Source organism: Gymnogyps californianus, chromosome 16, assembly GCF_018139145.2.
Source record: "Gymnogyps californianus isolate 813 chromosome 16, ASM1813914v2, whole genome shotgun sequence".
Classification (NCBI taxonomy): Eukaryota; Metazoa; Chordata; class Aves; order Accipitriformes; family Cathartidae; genus Gymnogyps; species Gymnogyps californianus.
Window position 1 is genome coordinate 15,086,169 of NC_059486.1, and position 21,489 is coordinate 15,107,657.

The 21,489-nt window shown below is 49.7% G+C and overlaps 1 protein-coding gene across 1 annotated transcript in view; it reads right to left on the reverse strand.

Annotated features, from left to right (window-relative positions):
- The window catches only part of SSH1 (slingshot protein phosphatase 1), a 39,687-nt gene extending 18,198 nt beyond the window's left edge, over nucleotides 1–21,489 (reverse strand). The window contains exons 1-3 of the mRNA XM_050906636.1: nucleotides 21,402–21,489; nucleotides 16,609–16,649; nucleotides 199–302 (exon numbers count right to left, since the gene is read on the reverse strand). Of these exons, the coding sequence (XP_050762593.1) occupies nucleotides 199–302; nucleotides 16,609–16,649; nucleotides 21,402–21,467 (211 nt within the window). The 5' untranslated portion in view covers nucleotides 21,468–21,489. The remainder of the gene's footprint in view (nucleotides 1–198; nucleotides 303–16,608; nucleotides 16,650–21,401) is intronic.

A 21,489-nucleotide genomic window follows, 5' to 3' on the forward strand; every position in this document is an offset into this window, starting at 1 on the left:
AAACAAAGACTCAACAATCGTACGTTCCCACTTGAATCAAGTGGGCCGAAAACCTGGTTTTACTCAGCAGGTTGTACAAGGCCCTCTATTAGAAGAGTCATCCACCCACCCACGTGTGCTATTAGCCTGTCCGCGTGGACGGGATGAGCAGCAAAGCAAGAGGGAAAAAGAACTTCAGTAGGTGATTTAATCCACTACCTGCATGTTTGTGAGGATGCTGGAGACTTCGCTGGCCCTGGGAGCTGTTTCCTTGTTGTAAGAAAAGGGCTGCGCCTTTCACCATGAAAAAGCTCTCGCTTAGGCTGGAAAACAAATGACAGAGGAAGTCAACTGAAAGGAAACATCTATCAGCAAAATGCATGCTCAGGTCTGTACGCCTAGGGAAGGAAGGGCTTCCCCTCACTAAAACGTAGTAGGATTTTGCCATGAGAAGCTGTTCCCAAAGTTCGATCCTGCCGCTTGCACGGCACGGCTCCAGGATTATTCATGGATTATTCATGTGTCATTTTCCACCAACATTTTATTACTTGGCCACTGCAGGAGATACTTGCCTGAGCTGTCATGGGCTGGAAATGACTTTATCATTTGATTATCAAATTCTACAACTGAAAAACAGTAGAGGGTAAGACTTTTTACAGGCTTAGACCTGTAAAATGACTGGAGATCAGGTTCCGAGTCAATCAGTCCCTACTAATTTCAGTTCTTGAGACTTCTTTGGAATGCAAAAACAAGAACATGCAACCATAAATTGTCTGTAGATTTAAAGAGGAAGGGAGGGCAGATGAAACCTGCACATCACAAGAGAAAGGAAACTGCACTGAAACCTCAGGGGAAAAAACAACTGACACAATAGCAAAGATTTTGCTTTGCTCTGGCTAGATACAGCCGTCCTGGAAAATACTACTGCTAAGAAGGCAGGTCGCAGTATGTGCAAATACGTAACGATATTTCCACAGAGTCAAATGACACACAGGCCCCAGAACATAACTAAAGAGAAGGCTGAACAAAATCAGTAGTTACAGTAAGCACCAGCACAAGCCTAATTACACAGTACCATAATGCACTTGCGAGCATTTTAGAAATAGACTTGGACATAAGCGGTAAAGTTAGCATTTCCCACAAGGCTGAAAATCAACATCTACAAAGCTACCTTTTAGTTGCCACAGTAACTGCTTACACTGCATTTCCTACACCGCTCAAAACATCACAAGAGACATTCCTTGTTACAAAGCCCAATTTTCTGCCGCCCTACACTTCCAAACATAGATCATCATTAATTACTGTCTGCTATCTACTAAATATAAACGCTCCATTATGAGATTGCACTACATGGGAGTTACTTATGCTACAGAAAATGATCCCACAGGAGTTACTACTCCCAGCACTCGTCTATTCCGTACTTTATCTGGGGTCTTTGCCTTTGGGCAGAAGTGAGCAGTAATGCTCCATTCTACCTTAGTGTTTTTGTGAAGACAGACATGAATTTCATGTCTTTTCAGCTTTTGCTGCAAGTTCAGCTTTTCCCTTCTCTGAGAACACAGCCAAGGTTCCCAGGCAAAGCTTCCTCATTTTTCAACTGAATCTTCAAGGTGCAAAGTTCCCAGAAAAATCTGGATCAGGTTTAAATTTGAGATTTCAGCTGCTTTTAAAAAGTGAACTAAAATTTTCGCCTAAGTTCCAGGCTCCGCAAGTCATATATCAGATCAATAAAATGCCAGCAGGACAACCGCACTCTAATTAAAACAAGCTTTTCTCCATTTACACTCCCACAGTATTCTAGCACTCACCACTCACTTCGCTAGCAAGTTGTGTCTGAGCAGGAGCCGCGCGGAGTTTGCTTGCGATCCGAAACACCGGCTCTGCTCCGCCTGGCACACGCGCTAACGGCAAGAATTTCTGCAAACGGGAATTTGGTTCATTCCATAAGTGAGCCAGGAAGAGTCTTGTTTCCTTCACACACCAGATCTCACAGGAAAGCGTTAAAAAAGGCCAGAAGTTACACAAAAGCAGTGACACCAACACAATGTATAGGATATTCAGCTAGATACCAGCTTCATGCACACTCATCTGTTTTTTCAGCAAGAGGAAGGGAATGGTTAGATAACGCATGAGGAGATAATTCACAGTATTCCTGTCCCAAGAATTTTGGGAACTATGTCTTTGGGAAAGTGAAAAAATATCCCAAATGATATTCTTTTATCCCTAATAAAGTACTGACTGGGATTTCTACAGCAGGAAAAACCTTGGAAGAGACAGAGCTCCCTCCCAAAGGCATCGGTAACTCCTGCTCTGGCAGTTCATCTCGCCTGATGTTCTCCTCTCTTGCAGTCAGGAAATCTTTTACAATAAAGCAGAATATTCCCAGTTGCAGGCAAATGAGAAAGCTGCGCTGCAGGAGCAGAAAGCAATTGCAGGAGAAGGACAACCCCACACAGCAAAATTTTTGTCACCGTGTATTCATCTGCATGGAAATGAACCGGAAAGCAAAGCCAAAGAACCTGTTGAGAGCAAGATTTCTTTTTTAAGTTAAATGTTTGTTTCCTAAACTGTGCACTAACCTTACAAAGCACAGCTTGCTCTGAGTCAGACCACCCGTACCTCCCCAGCACTACGCGCGCTCCCCGATTTCCACATAAGCTCCCATTTCCATACGACCAGCACGGTGCCGTACAGAGGTAACGCATCCAAGCGCCTCTTTGCAAAAGCTCGTATTTTACGCCATACTGAAACAGCAACATTACCCACATTACCCAACACCGTCCCTTATCTCCGCTCTAGGAACACTCTTTTCTCTCAGTCACTTCACACAACCGCTCTAAAAGACAGCTAACAAAATAAAAGTGAGAAAAAGGCAAGGCACGATATTCCAACCCAGTTTTAAAAAACCCTTTTAAATCCTGCAGTTCCAGTAAACAACTAAAACTCCAGCCTTTTTAAAAAAATCTCCTAAAGAACAGAAAAATCCTATCATTAAAGAACACCCCCAACTTTTGACCCTCGGCAGCAGTGATAAATGCCCCAGCAAGCAGCATTTCTTAGCAGGATAAAAACGAGTGGCTTATACATACTAATTTGGACTGGTTTTCTTTGAACAGCAGAAGCATTGTGCTGGCCCAAGAGTCAGATAGAAGTCAGTAAATTCGAAAAGATTCATAACTAGCTGTAAAACTCACATCCTTTTGCTTCTAAACCCATTAAAAAAAAAAGAAAAGAAGGCAAAGAAAAGGTTGACCGTATATTCTGTGCGGAGCAGAGAAATCGCGTCTGTTGATGCTACCCAGGAACTGGATGACTTTTACAGAACACTCTGTCTTCCACTGATATCCTGGCTTGAAAAAGCACTTGTCCTAACATATCCTGATGAAAGAGGGCCATTCAAGAGGGGAAAAAATCAGCTGAGCCTCATCTAATCATTTCCCTCCTCCAGACTTGTTTGTTTGTTTGCTTCCTCCCGCATGCTCCGAAGGCAAGGCAGCGCCTATCAGCAACCACAAAGCAAAGCAGCCCGTCGCTGTACAAAGTCCATATTCCCTGGGACAGGACTAGATAAAAAACATCATATCAACTAATGCCTGTTTGTTTCTTCACAATTAAAACACTGCATGCCACCACTGTAATATAGATATGACAAAGGCATGAGCTGTCAAATTAAAATGCTTCTTCGCTTACTGCACAGCTACCACGGTTTGATTTTTAGAGTGACTCGCGAGTTACTGAGCTACTACTGAACAAGAAAGTCTTTCAGGTGGCTTGGTATTTATTTGCTAGCGGCTGGCTATAGTCAAATTCACTGAAGACTTGTTTCTTACAGACCCCTGACTAATTCTTTCTCCAGGCGTAAACCATAATGACACACTCGTGTTTCACCAGTACCACTAGCCTAACCAGGGGGAGAAGCAGCTTTCTGTTCAATTTTCACACAGCCCAACTGGCACGCACAACGGAAACCACCCATTCCCTGGATGCCCTTCCAGGAATCCTGACCAGCACAGCTACTGTACAGGAGTCACTTCAGGCTCTCAAATAAATGCAGAGCCCATGAGTTTTGTCACAGCCCCAGGACCCTGGTGCTCCAGTACAGCTGCAGACCAGTCCTCCTTCCACTCCATAACCTCAGCTTACCAAACTAATGGCATTAACCCCCTAAGGGAGGTAAGAACCGATGCTTACAAGCATCTGGGAAATCCCAAGAGTGTCATCAGGAAGGTACAGACAGCTATGGCGCTTTGCTGTCCGTATAGCAGGGGCCCTTCTGCACCCAGAGGGATGGCACCCAGGGGCTGGCAAGGAGAGGGTGCTTAATGGCCACAGCACCGCTGAGAGTGGGCTCCAGCGTCTCTTGCTTCACTGTCCCTTGCTCCATCCGTTGGCTCCGTGCTGCTCAACTTGAAAAGGAAATATTTCTTCCCCTTTGGGAAAGCTCCAGAAGAGTGTAGCTGCAACACACATCAATTACATTTCAAGTTGCTTAAGAACACAATAGGCAGTGCCTTTTAGTCGTTACAAAATGCCGCCCCCCGGGTCCACAAATGCCAATAGGCAATCTGTTAAAAATACTGGGTTTCGGAACAAGAGACAGAGCTGCTCGTGTTACTGGACAGACAGAGAGGGCTGGAAGCCAGCTGCCAGTCACAGAACAATTTTCCCTAAGCAGCTTGCTTTGCCATTGTGGCTCAGGCTGTGGTGTGTCCCAGGAAGTAACCTTGTATGCCTCGGGTATTTGAGTTCCCTGTTTTAATGGGAAATCTCACATAAGACGTAATCATCTTGCAGGATACAAGAAAACACTCTATTAATATATCTCATAGCTACATAACTCATCTCAAAATAAATATCCATACACAGAAGTTAGCAGAGAGAAAACCACTTTCCCTGGGAAGACACAGCCAAGCCTGAGGCTGATTCAGCAGTCTCTTGCTAGTCTAAGAAGTAAAAAAATAGCATCTAGCTAAAAGAGGCAGAACACAGAAATATCAGAGTTTGCATCTGGCCGGGTATCCCTGCTGCTCCCAGAACTGCTGCAGGATTGCTCGGTGCACGGGAAGCCCATGGAGCCTGGCTTATCACCACACCTGCAACGACGCTTGGTATTTCTGGAGCCGTAATGAACTTGTTATCTTTGTGTTTGCCGCTGATCACAACCGAGAAGTCCATTTAGTGCAAGTGCTGTTCAGATCTGCTTCTTACAGCTCTACTCTTAGAGCATATTTTAGGGCTGAGTTCACGTAGTGAACAAGAGCAGACTTCCACTCTGCCTGGCTTTGCATTTGCCTCGGGGATACGGACAGCCCCGCACTCCAGCCAGAGGCAGGTCCGAGGGCAGGGAGCTCAGGGAGCAGAGACGGGAGCTGCTCCTCGCACACCCGGGCACAGGCTGTCCTCAGGAGCAGCCCAGCACCACCAGACAACCAAGGCACGTGTACCTGATGGGTCTCAAGCTTGCTTCAGCTAATGTTCGGAGTTCACCTCTGCCTGGCCATTACATTGAAGCTATATCCTCCTCTCCCAAAGAGATAATATTCCAGATGTCCTTTCAAGATATCTGCTCCCACCTGAAGCTTTCTCTGTTTCTATTTAACTTTTCATCTTGAGCAACTCTCACATTGTTGACCTGTCGTGTGCTTGTGCAGCTCAGGTGCAGAGCTCCACATTCCAGAAAAGCTCTGCAATGAAGCCTTGCCCAGGCACAGGGCCACCATCATGCTCTCCAGGCACTAAATCTCTGTCAAATTAAGTTTCTTAATTTCCCCCTCATTAATGGAACAAAACGTACGCGCGGTGCCAGGGCAGAGAAGGTCATCTATCCATCAGGGCTGAGCCAGAGTGCTTGGGGGACAGCGATGGCCTCTGGGCTCATCCGACAGCAGACTGCCCAGACAGCAGCGTCGGAGCAGGAAAACCCCCTCACCCGAGCATCCATCAACGCCATGGCGAGGAGCAGGCACCATTCGCTTCTCTCAAAATTGGTTGCAATTTTACAAAGGCATGAACAGGGTAGTGCCTCCTGGTTTTATGGCATCTTCTGCTTAAAACGTTTCCAAACTGATAAGGTGAGGAAAAAAAACAGGCCTCCCAAGCTCCACAAAATTAAACACACTTCCCTTTTCCACAGCCCCTTTGATAAGGAAGAATAGAACTGATTTTTTCCCCCCTTTTCTTCCCCCTTGTTTTCTGCTCAGCCTGGAAAAAGCCCAATCATCTCAAGGCAATTAAGCAAGAACACGAAACGCAGCCCTGGAGAGGGGCCTCCCCGGTGCACCCCTCTGCCGCAGTGCCACAGCTCGGGGACCGAGCCGGTCCCCTCGGATGCTCCTGCAGCCCGGCCAGGCCCTTGACGTGCCAGAGGGTGGATTTTAAGACAGGGCACCGCTGCAGCGAGCCAGAGGGCCGTCACGCAGTCATACCGAAATAGCAACATAAACTAAACTGGAAATGAGCACATCAAATAGAAAGGAAGATGCGGGGAGAGAAATAGCAGGAAGACAAGGCGGCAGCTGCGCGGCCCCTGCTTCCCAAGCCAAGCCAACAATTAAAGCACACTGACTGCTTGCTTTGGCTTGATAGGAGGCACATCAGATAACACTTCCTGACCAAGAAAGGGGCCTTCAGAAGGGGTCTGAGCGACACAAAACAGCGCCAGGGAAAAATGAACTTCAAAGCTACTCGCTCACACGTTACTGTACAACCTGAGAAAGAGAAATGGGAGCCTTCAAAAGCAGCAGCATACTTTCTCATACTTTTTAAAAAAAAGTACTTAGTGCGTTTCCAAGTGGCCTTTGCTCTGTCGCACACCCGTCATGCAGAGTCCAGTGCCACAGAAAGATTTAAATGAAACGTAAAGGAATCACCTTTACAAATATAGCTGAGAGTATCGCCACAACCATCCCTGCTTAACTCAAAGGGAGCAGGCTGCCATGCAGAGGGACGAGCAGAGCGCTCCCCACGCAGCAGGACCAGGAAAGGCCCAGTTTCAACACGTGCAACGCTGTTTTAAAACAAAGTGCTGTCACATACATGCATAGACTTTGTGATATGCTGATAAACTGACCTGTGATCAGAACTGCAGGTGCCCAACACACCTGCTAAAGTCAGCGAGAGCTGCCAGCATCCCTTGGATTGCGGTGCTCTACCTCTGCCAAAATCTCTGCAGCTACCTTCAGGGCAACTTTTGGAAGTATTTGTCTTCTGAAATACTATTTTATTACCAAAAATGCAAGGCAGGAAAGCTCTTTCCGTACTCATGGCTATGTTAGGGTGCGACTTCGATGGGCTATAAAAAGTCATCACTCTCAGACTTCCTGAGCTGAAGTCACCTGAAGAAGAAACCCAAAACGTAAGCTGCGAACCACAGCAAGGTCTGACGTTCCTTCCGACACAGGGAGAACACCTCCCCTTCCTCAGAGGCAGCCGGGGCCCCATCGTGCAATGGCAAAAAGTTGCTTGCAAGGGGGTCAGGCAGCAGCCCCCCCTGAGGGCGGGGTCTTGTAATGCCTTCCCGCAGGGGCAAATATCTCCCCATCTATTTCAAAGGAGAGCGAGACGGTTAGGCAGGCAGGAAGACCCGGCAGGCTTCGCTCTCGTGTTTTTAGCAGCACAGCAACAAAAGGGGAGTCTGAGCATGTATTGTTCAGCTGAAAGGCGTGGGCCACATCCACAGCGCAAGAATGCTAAGAAGGGTTTGAGACACTGCAGGCCATTCACAGCGCCAGATACAAACGCTCCTCGAGCACAAAGAAGAAAAAGAAAAAAATTAAATCAATCATGAAGCCCACAAAAGCTAATTTCCTAACATAAATAGACTCCTGATGATGTGCCTCCAGCCGCTCCTGTGCACCGGGTGAGCGATGCATCGGGCTCGAGCCGCGATCGCCCCAGCTCTGCACAGAGCCGAACCGGGTCAGCCGTGCGTACCCCACGCCGGGGCGGCACACAGCTCCGAGGGCAGAGCACGACCCGGGCTGTGCCTGCAGGCAACGCAGGAGCAGCTCGGATAAACCGAGCAAGAGAAAGGGCAGGAAGAGGGAAGCAAACAAATTAGCAGGGTTGCTCCCCGTTCCAGCAGACTTGCGCAAAGTAAGTTAGCAAAACAGTTCCCAAACGGCCAGGAAAGAGAAAATTCTAGGAATCCCTAGTACTTGGATGGTGAAAAGCCAAATAAAATAAGAGATTGTTTCACAAGGAAAAAGAAATCCTTTTTGCTCATCCCATTAATCGCAGAGTTCAAAAAGGCACGAGGCTGATCACAGCATCATCCAGCTATGCGATGTGCTTGGAACTAACAGTCCGAATCGCAACAAGCATTTCTGAGATTCCCCATGAAACATGATGTCATTTTTGTGATAGCTACTGTCTCAGGAGGCGAGGGACAGATCCTCTCCGAACCTCAGCCTGCACGACTACCCGTTCAACTGCTATAAAGAAACCTTTCTCTCACTCTCAGGAGAGGAATATTAACCCTACACAGACCCCCAGCATCCATGTCCCCAGCGTGCGCCTGGGGACTGACCCCAGCCCTCTGCGGCAGCCCCACGACCGCCCACGGCGGCATGGGCTGAGCAATGCTTCTCCATACAGCTACACGGAGCGGCTCACGCTTGCCTAGACTCATGGACTCAAAGGGCAAGGCTAGGGAAGGCGGCAGCTGGCACACAGAAGCACGAGAGGTGTATACAGAGGTCCCAGCATTAGCAACAACATGGTTTTCCAGCCCAGTGCACCCTCTGCCATGCAGCATCCTGGTGGTCTGAGGGAAGCCGGCTATTCCCAAAACACTGGCTCCCTTCTTCCCCCGCACTAAAAGACCCAAAAGACAGCCTGTGTTTTCCTAGAAGCCACTTTTTTGGATGTTGTTGTTGCCATGTTATTGCCATAGCTGTTCCGTGACCACAGGTAGGGAGGAGGACAGACCACAAGCCCAGGAGTGCCGGGGAGGTGTCTCGGAGCCGTGGTCCAAGCTAAAGGAGAGGTGGGACGATGCCAGCCCCTAAGGCTCCTGTCATGGAGGGCACATCAAAGGCAGAGCCTCCCGCCCGCACTCCTGGGCAGGAGCCGATCCTGCTCCCATCCTCCTCCCCAGCCGAGCTGTCGGCACATCGGCCGATCCTCCTGCATTCCTCCCGTCAACTCATTGTTTTAATCCTTTAAACTATTTTATTAAGTCACGCCACTTCACCCACTCAGTGGTGTCTCCCGGAGACAGGCCAGAGAAACAAGTGGAAACTCTCCAACGGCGCCACTGGAAAAGAAAAGGAAGGTGAATAATAGTTTCAAGGATTAAGAAAGCAGCTTCCAAGCGGCGTGCGCGAAGGTCAGCCAGGACACAGACAACGGCACAGGGAGCACGACTGAGAACGCTACAGGCAGCGGTGGCACAGCAACCCAAAAAATAGCTTAGCTGCTGGGTTTCAGAATGACTCCAAAAAAGGCAGCAGAGACCAGGGAGTACTTGACACATTGGTAATGCGTAAAAATAAAATAAAATAAATCTAGACGGATCACGCGGGGTAAAAGTGGAGCGAGAAAAGTTCTAGCTCAACCCTGACACCCCCTCTAGTGTTTAGCTAGACCGCAGCCTGCCTTCCCAGCTCCCCCACAGGCATGCAGCCAGCACCCCACGGGGAGGAGGCGCACCCCAGAAATTAGGAGACTGCCAGCCAGGGGCAAAGCTACCTCAAGACAGAAAAGCGCTGGTAAAAACCTCAGGCTCATCCTTCTTTCTCCCTTCCACTCCAAACCCATCTTTTACAAGCAGAGTCACTGTTGCAGAGAGAAGCAGACATCTGTAGTCCAAGAAGTTTTGTAGGGCTGGGAGGGAGATGCCCACACGCAGGCACGCTGCGAGCAGCCCCACAGGCAGCGGTCTCCGCAGGGATGCGAGTGTTGGATGTGACCGTTTGGATGGCAGACAGGGCAAACAAGCAACCTGGCAGCTTTCCTGAAAATCTGAAAGGGACGCTTTGCCCCGTTCCCTGCATTTCTGGATGCCTTGGCCCCCGATGCTAAGCCCCAGAGGTTTTCTGCCCAGTGGTCAGGAGCACACCGCCACAGATCCCCCAGCAGCTGCCTTCACTAGCGATTTTTGCAGCAAGGATTTCTTCAAGAAACATCGGTGAGCTGGTGTGGTTTTGGCAGGTTTGTCAGTTTGGCGAGTCCCTCTGCACAGGGTCTCTGTGCTAGTGAGATGAGCGTCAGGCACAGACTCCGGTCCTACAACAACTGCTACATCAGTACTGGGACTCTGGGGAGAGTTTGGTGCAATGGGCAATACCTTGACATACCAACGGCGAGGACCAGCTGAGGTGGGTATGAACACACAGCACGCTGGCTGCTCCGCAGGTGTGGTTTGTGTTCCTGCTCCTGTCCCAGGAAGGACGCAGGGAAACCTACCTCTCTTGTGGCAAAAGATAAACCTGGCTGCAAGGGGAAGATGTCTATGGACACAAGCAGCTCTGGCAAAGCCGTTAACCACCGCCCGTTCACACCCTGGTGATGCACGTTCATACCTTACGTTACGGAGAGCTGATGCAGATCTGTCTGGGCTGCACAAGCTCAATACCATTGACTTCTGCCTGGACTGCAACTCTAAAACTTTCAGAGAGGGAAGGCAAGCTCTGCAGAGAAGAGTCCTTCTGATCCTGGACAAATCTGAACAACTAACAGATGCAGTTTGCATCCTAATCCATTTGAGGCTAGGCTTATTTTGCTTTCTGATTTTTTTGTGTAGCAGTAAAGTGATTCTGCACCAGGGATTCAAATGCCACAGAGGGATGCGTAAAGGTTTGGGAAAAAAACCCTCACTCTTCATTAAAAGTAAAGCCATGCCTATGAAGGTGTTCTGTTCATTTCACATTCTCCAAAAACATCTTAAGAGCACTTGTCAGGCAGACCACAGCTGTGATTTGTATGAGAAATCCTTGACTCACAGATCTTGGCAACCGATTATCAAAGATTAAGGTATTTAAAAATCAAGAGGCATTTGGAACCAAAATATTTTTCTGACCCAGCTCTAACACCTAAATAAACAGTAACCACACTGGCCTTTTACAGAAAAAAAATGTTCAGTGCAAAGCCAGTGCCTTTGATAACAGGGCCAGTTGTTTTGTTTTTTTGCCAAACTGCTGAGGTTTCATGGAAAAAAAAGAAAAAAAAAAAGAAAAAAAGGAGATTTATATACAATTCCGAAAAGGGTCTGATCACCACATCTTCAAACTGGCAAGCCTCCTGCTGTTACTCTACCTACTTCCAAGTAAACTCCTCGCGTTGCTCAACTTCCAGTCAGCAACAGTTTCCTGGAAAGGCCAGATCTTAAATAAGTGTCAAATAAGTGCATGCTTCCTCGGCTCCATGGTCTTTGAACATCCCCACACAACCCACCACAAAACGTAAAGGCCTAATTATATCTCCATTGGCTTCCACAGCCACACCTACGGGCCAGAAAGTTACCGAGGGTCACGAGCCTGTGAATTTGCCTCCCCATTGTATGGAGCACGCTAAGGCAGGATGCTGCAGCCTTGCCAGGATGTGATTCAGCGTCCTGTTTTGAACAGTTAATAAAGTCAGCAACTTCTGCCCCAAGATCTCCCACCAAATAACTGGGAGACAATAAATACTGCAGCGAGCAGGACTTGTCAAGTATGTAATGAGCTGCCGTCCCCACAAATAAATCCTCAAGACAGCTGCCCCGGCGTTCCCCCAGCCCCGAGCACCTTCGCGGTACCACAAACACGGCCACTCAAAGCTGCGGATACAAGCCATTCACTCAGTGCTGCCTCCAGCAAAACATACTCATAAATCCCTAAAGAAGTTAAAGATCAAGGTGTTAATAAATAATTTTTGGTGCATTAAAATATAATATACGATAATGTATAGCGTATTGTCGTTTATGACAGCGATTTTAAGCAAACAGCCTCCTTATAATGAGTCCTCTGGCATGTGCCAGCCGGGATGATCATAGAATCATTTAGGTTGGAAAAGACCTTTAAGATCATCAAGTCCAACTGTTAACCTAGCACTGCCAAGCCCACCACTAAACCATGTCCCTAAGCACCATATCTATGTGTCTTTTAAATACCTCTGGGGATGGTGACTCCACCACTTCCCTGGGCAGCCTGTTCCAGTGCTCGACAACCCTTTCGGTGAAGAAATTTTTCCTAATATCCAATCTAAACCTGATGATGCTCTGTAAAGAGTTTGTCTGCAGCAATTACTCCTCCTGTTGATCACTGAGCTGCAAAGGGAGTTTTCATCAACCTGCAGGCTCCACTTAATTCCTGCAGCAAACGCAAAACCAAGTCAAATCAATGCCCAGTGTAACTCCACTACCTTCAAAAGAGAAAATTACTTCATTAAGCTACCACAAAGAAGCAGTAACTAAAGGAACTGTGGAGCTGGTTATCAAACCAGTGTGCCGGAGCATGTTTGTTCCTGACCAGATAATCACGGAAAACACAAAAGCAAGTGAGGTGGAAAGCAAGGGGGACGTGGTGCGTTCTACCCATCACAAACAGCTGTAGGTTCCTCAGAGCTCAAAAACCGTATGACTCTTACAGCTGCAAGGTTTTAATCCTGAATAAAACCGAACACCTTACTCTGAGTGTTTCAGAAGATGAGCTAATAGTCATCTGCCAGGCTGCAGATGGGAGAAAGGGGCTCGGGAACATTAAGTAACTTGGCGAGGTACACAGGATGGCATCAGCAAAGAAAGGAAGACCCCCAGTCTCCTCCTCTTCCTCTACCGTTTCTCTGTTCAGCAGGACACTGGATGCTCCAGGGAGTGCTCTCAACGCAGGGTCTCCACTTCACACTCGGCTGCAGCCATGCAGCATGTAGAGAAGCAGCAGAGCAGCGTATGCCATTAAAAGACTCTGCAAATGTATACAAGCCCAATCCTGAAAACCCTTACCTCCCACAGCTGCTCTTGCCAGCTCTTAAAACTGGGTTTAGTGGTGCCAAACAGTTCTTTCCATAACGATCTTCAGGCTTGATCAGAGGCTGGAGATGACTAACTCCCAGGCCCTTCTGCAGCAGTTCAACCTCCATCTCCCTGTAGAAGGTGCCCGAAAACACTCACCCGGCCCTGTTTCTGACCGCATTCAGACTGCAATTGGAACGCCAATAATGGCAAAGATTACAGAATGACTGGCTAAACAAACTTACTTGTGTTTGTAATTAAAACTAGTGATTATCTTACTGCATTTGCCAACCGCATCTGAGAAACAGCCAACACTCACAACACAACTGGCTTTCTAAAACATCTGCTTTGACTTGGTGCTAGAGAGCCAACCAACAGTGAGTGATGGAACTCAATCGGGTTGCACCAAAAAGCACTGTAGGAAGAACTGCACGTACCCCATTCTCCCAGAGCGGTCTGCTTGAAAAGAGCTCAGCTCTGCCCTCAGCCTCCCCTGCACTTGATATCATCTTCTCTGAGGTTGCTCTGAGCTAAAAGAGCACGACGTGGCGCTGCGATAAGGTGGCAGGCACCGAGCCCACAAGGCTCGCATTGAACTCAGTGGACCTTGATCTTGTAAAACTTAACGTTGTGTTTAGCTCGAAGCTAATGCATACTCCCATGGACTTGACGTAACCATGCCAGGAGTTTTATTAAGATTTCGGTGAGATGTCTCAAGATCCTGTGGGTGCGCTGCATCTTGAGGGAAAAAAAGGGATCAAGCCACAACATCCCATGGCTGATCGGCATTCAGGAAGGAAGATTTCAGCAGACACAAATAACGCAGAGAATCAGACATGCAAGCTTTTGCCTGCACCAGCTGCACCGAGCCCAACTGGGCTGTCAGATCTGAGTCTGTACTCTTACTACTTCTTCTGCTATGAATCTTTACCCACCGGGGAGCAAAACGGACTCCTGGCTGTCTGCTGGAAACTGTGTGGATGTTACCTTATCGAGGCATCTGCAAAATTTTTGGAAAGTGAGAGAAAGGGAAGACTTTAAAGCACATTAATGTCTAAGAAAATGCAGATAGCAACAATATCTTTGAAAGAAAACCTGAACCTAGAACACGTCCCCTCGGTCTATTTTAGGGCAGAAGCTGTTTCAGGGAGAAAACAGAAAGAAAAGCATTTTGGAATGACAGAAACCATAAGGAAGGTCTGCTGCTCTTAGATCAGAGAGCAGCAAGACATGCAGCTGGTTATAAAACCATGATACAGACCCGTTCCTCCAAGAAAAAAAATCAGATAGCTCATATAACTATGCAGTCTCGAATGAAAACCCTGGAACTTTTTGGAATGAATGAAAATAATCTGTTCAGCAAGCGGATGAGTAAGTTATGTCATAAACGTGTAATAGCATATTCATCCTGTATCAATGAAATGCAGCTTGAGCTGGCAGCAAGACGGGGTCTTGTTTCCAACAACCCTTCCTTTTTCTAACCATTAGGATCTCTGAGGTCTGCAAAGTCAGGCAGACCCCTGCACTCAGGGCACATGTGACAAAGCAGAGCTGTCACCTAAGTCTCCACCAAGGCTAGACCAGGATTTCAAGATTCACAAATATCATCATAGCCCGTTCCTGCGTTTTTTTTTTCAGAGGAGACCTGAACTGAGCTGTTAGAGAAGCAGTGCAATGAAGTTGAACAACTCTGCCACCCCATGGGCACCGGGTAAAGTCTCAGCGAATTGATCCGGAGCAAGCTGCTGGCAGGAAGGGGACAGGATCAACCCACCTCCCTGCAAGAGGAGCTTCATTTATCATCTACACTGTGTCCACACCAGGGCCGCACATTTTCTTCAGTCCTTGGCGGTGTTTCCCCCCGCCCCGAGTACAGCAAAGGCTCTGCACAGGAGCCATCCTATTCTCAAGGTCTATCTAGCAATTTAATTACCAGATTCTTACCCTGAGAATTGTATATGGAAGAGCAGCCCCAAGAGACAGAAGGACAGAGGAAGCTCTTGGGATCTCAGTATCTAAAGTCAGTGCTGCAGCATTTTTCAACGGCCAGTAGAAAAGTACCAGCCTTTAAGCCCAGTCTCACTACCTCCACCCCCATGATTGCTCTGGTCAGTGATGGATGCACATGGCTGGCTTGCAAAAAGGCCAGACAGACCAAAGGTAGCCACAAAACCAAGGCTCTCCCAGCAATTTATCTGTACATTGTCATCGAGTTCATTTGTAATGAAGAGGGATAAAGTTGTATTTCCTCTTGCAGCACAAGAACCAAACACACAAAAGAAGAGGCCATCATACTGCTTGGTTAAGTGTTACTATTTAATACAACATGGGAAAAAGCACAAGAATTAAGGATGCGTTGCTATTCATGGCTTCAGCGGGCTCCTGCTTGAGCCCTGCATTGCACAATAAGCCCACGACCAAGCTGGGAGCAGAACCAGGAATCCTGAATTTTGCTTTAACCGACACAAAATGCGTTCTCTGGAAAGTAAGCTAATGAATGACATTACAGGCTGCCATTAAATGCCCGTACACAGGAGACCACACAGCAACCAAACATACAATGCTTCTGACCCGCATGCTTGCAAGCAGGACAGCCACCGAACGCCAGGCTTCCCAGAGCGGGCTGCAGCCACGACAAATCCCACCCGGGACACAGAAATGGCAAGGCCTGACACTTTCCTACTCTGTAAAGGAGCACCTTTGCTTTTCCGCTCTGACTTCACTCGCAGGGTAAAGACGGTCTATACCCTAACATCCACTTGCTGCTCCCAAAACTGACTTCAAATCAACTCCACTTTGTCCCAGTCTCAGTCCATCAGACTGCAACAGAAAACCCACTGCCATCGGTGTCTCAGTTTTATATCTCTGCAACAGTAGGTCTCAAAGCATAAAATGGGATGGAAACAACAAGATCGAACTCCAAGCAGCGGCATGAGTGGCTTTGCTTTTACCTGAAACCAGGATAATTAAGGTAGGAAGTAGTAACAAGGAGAAGAGAGCAAGCCTGCTGAACCACTGTTGTCTTTTTACGCTTTATCTCTCAGATTGTGGTTTACAGGTTAGAGGGTAAGAGCTGTCTGCAGCAGCTGGGTTTAGAGTGAACAATCCACAGAATTACTCGGAGCCCCATTAGGCCGGGGTCCCACCAAACTAGCTTTATCATTACTACTTCTGATGTCTGCACAATGTCAGCAAGAGAAGCCTTTCTCTTCTCCAGCAGGATATCTCAGCCCTTTCCTCTCCCTTGCATGAAGACAGCAGCTCTACACAACCCCAACATCAAAGGAGTCAAATTCCTGATGGTTAATACCCATGGATGAGCAGAGCTCTCCCCTACCCACCCTAGGAGGGTACCCCCCTTCCCAACCCAGAGCCCCAACCTCAGAGCAGCAGCAGAGACAGAGATGCTGCGATAACAGTTAAGTGCTGTGGCCAGAGCTGACAAGCAATTTTGCAGTTTCTTTCCACCAGGAAAAAAAACCACAAACCCTCTACTATGCTTTCAGCTCATTATACGCTTGTCTCAAAACTCAACTGATAAGAGAGAGAGCATCCCCAGTGCTTAGCTCTCTGCAGAGCATGCAGTCCCCTCCAGGCAAGTGTACACGCCCAAGTCCTGTGCGGGATCAGGACTCAGCTACATGGCAGACAATTAACAACAGTGGAAATGATGTATAGAGCCAAATAGCTCTGCTTACCTCACATTTAATTTACGCTCTTCATCACTGCCAACCTCCAGCTGAGGGGAGAAAAGAAGGATACAGTGAAAGTTATGTGCTGGTTGTTTTAATAGTACAACTTTAAAAAAATCCCCATGCTTTTTAAAACCATCCCTGCAATAACAGGTTTTGGGTGGTTGTATTCTGTGGGGTTTTTCTTTCCGGTGCCAAGGATGAATGAGACTCCCTGGCCATATATGCCATCAGCACCCGGTGCCGGGTGACAAAGGGGCTCACGGGGATTTTAAAGCTATTAGGTCCTAATCCTGCAAGCTGGTCCTAGAGCGCAGGTCAGTTTGAAGATCGCCAACCTCGACGTCACCAAGAATGCACACACATAGCTCCCACTGAGCGCACACGTGAGAGCAGAACCTGTCCCGAGCGAAGGCTGCTAACGAAGAGCTGGGCACCAATTAATGCTGTAATTCAGGCTGCGCAGCGACAGCACAAGTGCCCTCCAGCAGGCACAGCCCAAACTGCCCAGCCGGGACTGCCCCAGCCTCCAGCAGCTGAACCCCAACCTGGCACTGAACTGCACGCACCGGCGGGGCCCCTCTGCCATCTCGGAGCTGCCACCTCGCCAACGAGGCCACCTCCACCGGGGTGCTGGCAGAAGATGCGTCCCGAGGCTAGGACGATGCCCACTTGGCTGCCCAGTCATCAACAAGTCCTACGTCTGCTGCCTTCCTGATAAACACACTGCTTTGATGGCAGGCTTGTATTAAAACGGCCACTTTTTCACTGGGCACTGGTGGGAAGTCGCCCTGGAAGCAAATTTGGCTGCTCAGGTGACATTACTTGCCCACACACTTTACTTACTCTCCTTAAAACAGGAGTGTGTTAGCTGACTTAAGCCTACTTTCAGAGAGAAACATTTTCACATAGCCGTGCTTTCCAGCCACCTCCTTCAACTTCTCTATTAGCTTCTGGACAAAATTCCGTATTAAAGAAAAACAGAGTTGGGGCTAATTGCATCCAGAGCTGACAAAAAAAAAAAAAAGGCTCAAAGATAATTCTCCTCCTTTGGTCCTGCATAAGTAGGCAGAAGAGAAAGGGCCAGGAGCATCCCCTCAGAGGGTAAGGTTGCGCTGGGGAGCTGGTTTGCACCCAAGAAGAGAAGCAGGGGCCTTACAGATCGCCCTGCAATAGGAAAACCTTCAGACTTGCAACACACCAGAGCCTAACGAAGCTGGAGGGACACAAACCTTTCAGAAATCATGCTCCATCAGCGCTAACACTCAGGGAACATTTTGTTATCTACTACAACATTACTTAAAACTCACATCAAATAAGGGCCACCATAAGGGTTACTTGTTTCCAGGTGGTTTTGTAGAAGTTAAAAATAAGCAAATAGTTTCACATAAAACGTTCAAGCTTGAAGTTTTGTGTGTGTGTGTAGGACCTGGGTTGCTCCCCATCCCCCAAAGTTAGGACTCAGGAGGCCAGAGCGCCCAGGAGCTGCTCTGTTTACAATCTGCGAGAACCAAGTAATGCCAGGAAAAAAAACCCCAAATGCAACCGCACAGGCCGGATATTAGAAATATAGCCATTTGGAGGAAAAAAAAGATACACAAAGCCCATCCAAAATGACTGCAGCTGATGGCAAGAAACATACCATCGCTATTTTTAGTCTGTTTACACTGTGCAGTGGCAGCGCAGAGCCAGCCTGGCCAGGGCAGAAGGCAGAGCCCCGGGAACACCCCGAGCCCCAGTGCGCCCCGCCAGCAGATCCCCCCCAGCCCTGGGAAGGTCTCTCGGGTTTTTGGCCTTTGTAAGGTCACCCTCCTGTTTGTTTGGGTCTGTCACATAGCAACAACGGGGGAGAAAAACTTCTTTTTTTTTAAAAAAATGTGACTGTGAAGTCATGAATGTCGTCAGCTGAGGCTCGGCAGCAGAGCCGGCCCCTGAATCTGCCATGGGCTCATCTTTTGCTCAAGACTTGCTTTCAAAGTCGACTCTCCCTGTATTTTCTATTAAAAAGCTGCAATAAAACCAAAACAAGGCAGAAACACTCAACTCAACAAACCTTGCTGCTGTCTGCCACGCTGAGTGTTTCTGCCTTGTTTTGGTCAGAGCATCCCTCCGAGCTGGCAGGTTTTAAGATGCACCATGCACACGATGTCATGGACAGCATGGATCCCACCACGGCACGGACACCAGCGCCGGGGCCAAACCTCCACCAGCCGCATCCGCATCCCTCCCTGGGGACCGGGCAGAGTGTGGCCGGGCCGAAGGACCTGGCACAGAGCACGAGGTGGTGCGGAAGGGAGATGGCAGCGGAGCTAACAAGCACGTGCAAGTTTGCAAGTGTGTATGAACTACTCTCTCCTCCTAAGAATTTACGGCACGCTACGCTAACACGGCAGCAAGCCTCTTGCAGGCGGCAGCATCCATTTTATCAATTCCTTCAGGCTCATGAGTTAAGAGAGGCTGCAGCAGCATACTCACAATTAGCAAGGACGTATGGGCATCATTTTCCATTAAAAAAATCTTCTAATAATTATTCACATAGGCTAAAAGCCCCGAAGAGCCCTGATTTTCCTTGCAAGAAAGATCATAAAAGATCAGGGAGCAGGCTGGCACTTTTTGATGGGATTTTTCTTCGACATTAACTTTGTAAAAATAACATGCTGAATTTGGAAAAGGACCGTTCATAGTTTTATGGTATTTCATGGCAGAAGGGACCATTCAAACAGAATGGGAGTTGATGTCTTCCTCTGGGAGCCACCGAAGTGCACCTGAGCCACGGATGCCGGCAGCAGAAGTGCCCTGCCATGGACAATGCTAGGCAGCAAGTTTGGGGCAGCATTTTCAAGAGGGAAAGGGATAATCACATGGTCACCTCACTGAAAAAATAATAACCGACACAGAGCTCCTACACAATGCAATGCCTAATGCAGATGTGCGTGGCAAGGTGAGAGGCATACTGCTTTGACTCCTCTCCCACCTGCACCAGTTAAATCCAGTCTAATTCCACTGCCTGCAACAGGGTTACAGCTCATTTACATCTGTGTAGATCAGGTGGCCACTAGGTCTCGTTTAAGACTCTGTCTAAGCCAGAACCCAACAAAATTCCTTCTGAAAAATCCTCGGAAAAGCACAAGTCCTATCTCCAAGTTTCCCAATGAACACAGCACGGTCCAAACACTGGGTCCCTGCAGCCTCAGGAGCCCAAACCACACGGATCTACAGCAGAACAGTCGGCGAAAGGAAGGGATGAGTCACGTCTCCAGCGAGGGCCGTGCAAAGGGAACCCCCGCGGCCCCTCCGGGAGAGGGAGAACCTGCGAGCCTTGTGCCACTGTCCCCCTCCCACCTCCCCCCCCTCGGACCAGCTAATCGGGGGAGTCACAGGGACCTGACAGGTGACAAATAGGATTGTTTACCTGGAGGGAGCAGGGACAGAGCGAAGCCAAGGGCAGCGAGCATCAAAGGAAAGCAGGGAGGGGGGGGGGAGAGGGATGCACAGGAAGGATATGGAGAGAAACACCAGGCCTGTCTTTGAGGGTCACAAAAGAGATGGGTTAGGAGGCAAAAAGGGATGCGCAGGGAAGAAGAAAAAGGAATTGGAGGGTGCAGCTGTGTTTGGATGGCGCGTGGGAGCTGCGGTGAGGGAAGACAGAAGCTTAAGGCCAGGCAGAGGCAGGAGAAGGCATTTCTGGGGTACAAGAGCGAAGGGGACGTGCAGCAGAGCTGGGAGACACAGGGTGCCTGTCCCGGCAGGGCAGGGATGCACGGAGCAGGGCATTACGGGGACAGCAGGTTAAGTGGTACGTACAGGACCCCAGAGCAGCAGAGCTGGGAGGGAAGGAGAGGGCAGCAGCATGGTGCAGGCTGCGCTGCAGCGAGGAGTGGCAGCAGACAGCGCAGCACGGGGATGTTGCACAGGTATGGGGTGGAGCGGGATGGGAGCTGCTCCGGCGGCAGGGAACTGACCACAGCTGCCTCGGGGAAGGGCTGGCGTGAGCTCCCCGTGGGGCAGAAGCTGCAGCAGACACAGGGAAAGGTGGTGCCGTTGCAGCAGAGGCTGCACAGGGACAGAGGGGTAACGCAGGGGGTAAAGCAGAGCATCCCTGGGGTGGGAGGTGGCGGCGGCTGTGGGGTGTCAGGGAGGGAGAACGTATGGGGCCAAGGGGCCAGCAAGCACAGCTGCTCCATGAAGACAGGCCCAGCATGCTGCCCGGGGATTTACCTGGCAGAGAAGACCAAAGCGGGCTGCCCCGGGCTTTAGCTAGCCCAAGGTAACACCGGGCGAGGGCTGGAGTGGGGGACAGCCATGGGAAAAACAGGCCTGCGTGGGGGCGAGGAGGGGACGGCCAGCGCACAGTGGGGCAGAGCGGGGAGACGGCTGGACAGTCCTAGGCCTGATGCCGCCTGGCAGCATCAAAGGGCTGGGGGCTGAGGCAGAGCGGGGCTGGGCAGCACCGAGGGGGCTGTGAGGGGAAGGGGCTGGGATGGCCGAGGGGCTGTGAGGGGGTGAGCTGGGGCCAGGAGGGGCTGGGGCGGGGGGGCGGCAGGGAGCTGCAAGGGGCCAGGGCCTGTCAGGGGCCAGGGCCGTGGGGCTGGAGGCCGTGAGGGGACGGGGCTGGAGGCCGTGAGGGGACGGGGCTGGAGGCCGTGAGGGGACGGGGCCGTGGGGGCCGCGGCCGATGCGCGGGCCCAGCCGAGGGGCTGAGGGGCCGCGTCCCGCTCCACCCCGCTCCCCGTCCCCCCGCCGCCGGGGCCTGCTCTGCCCCCCCCCCCCGCAGCCCGGCCCGGCCCGGCCCGGCTCACCTCGCTGGTGCTGGCCGAGGAGGCGGCACTGGGAGTCGGCGAGCGCTGCAGCGTGACCAACGCCATGGCGGCGGTGGTGGGGGACACA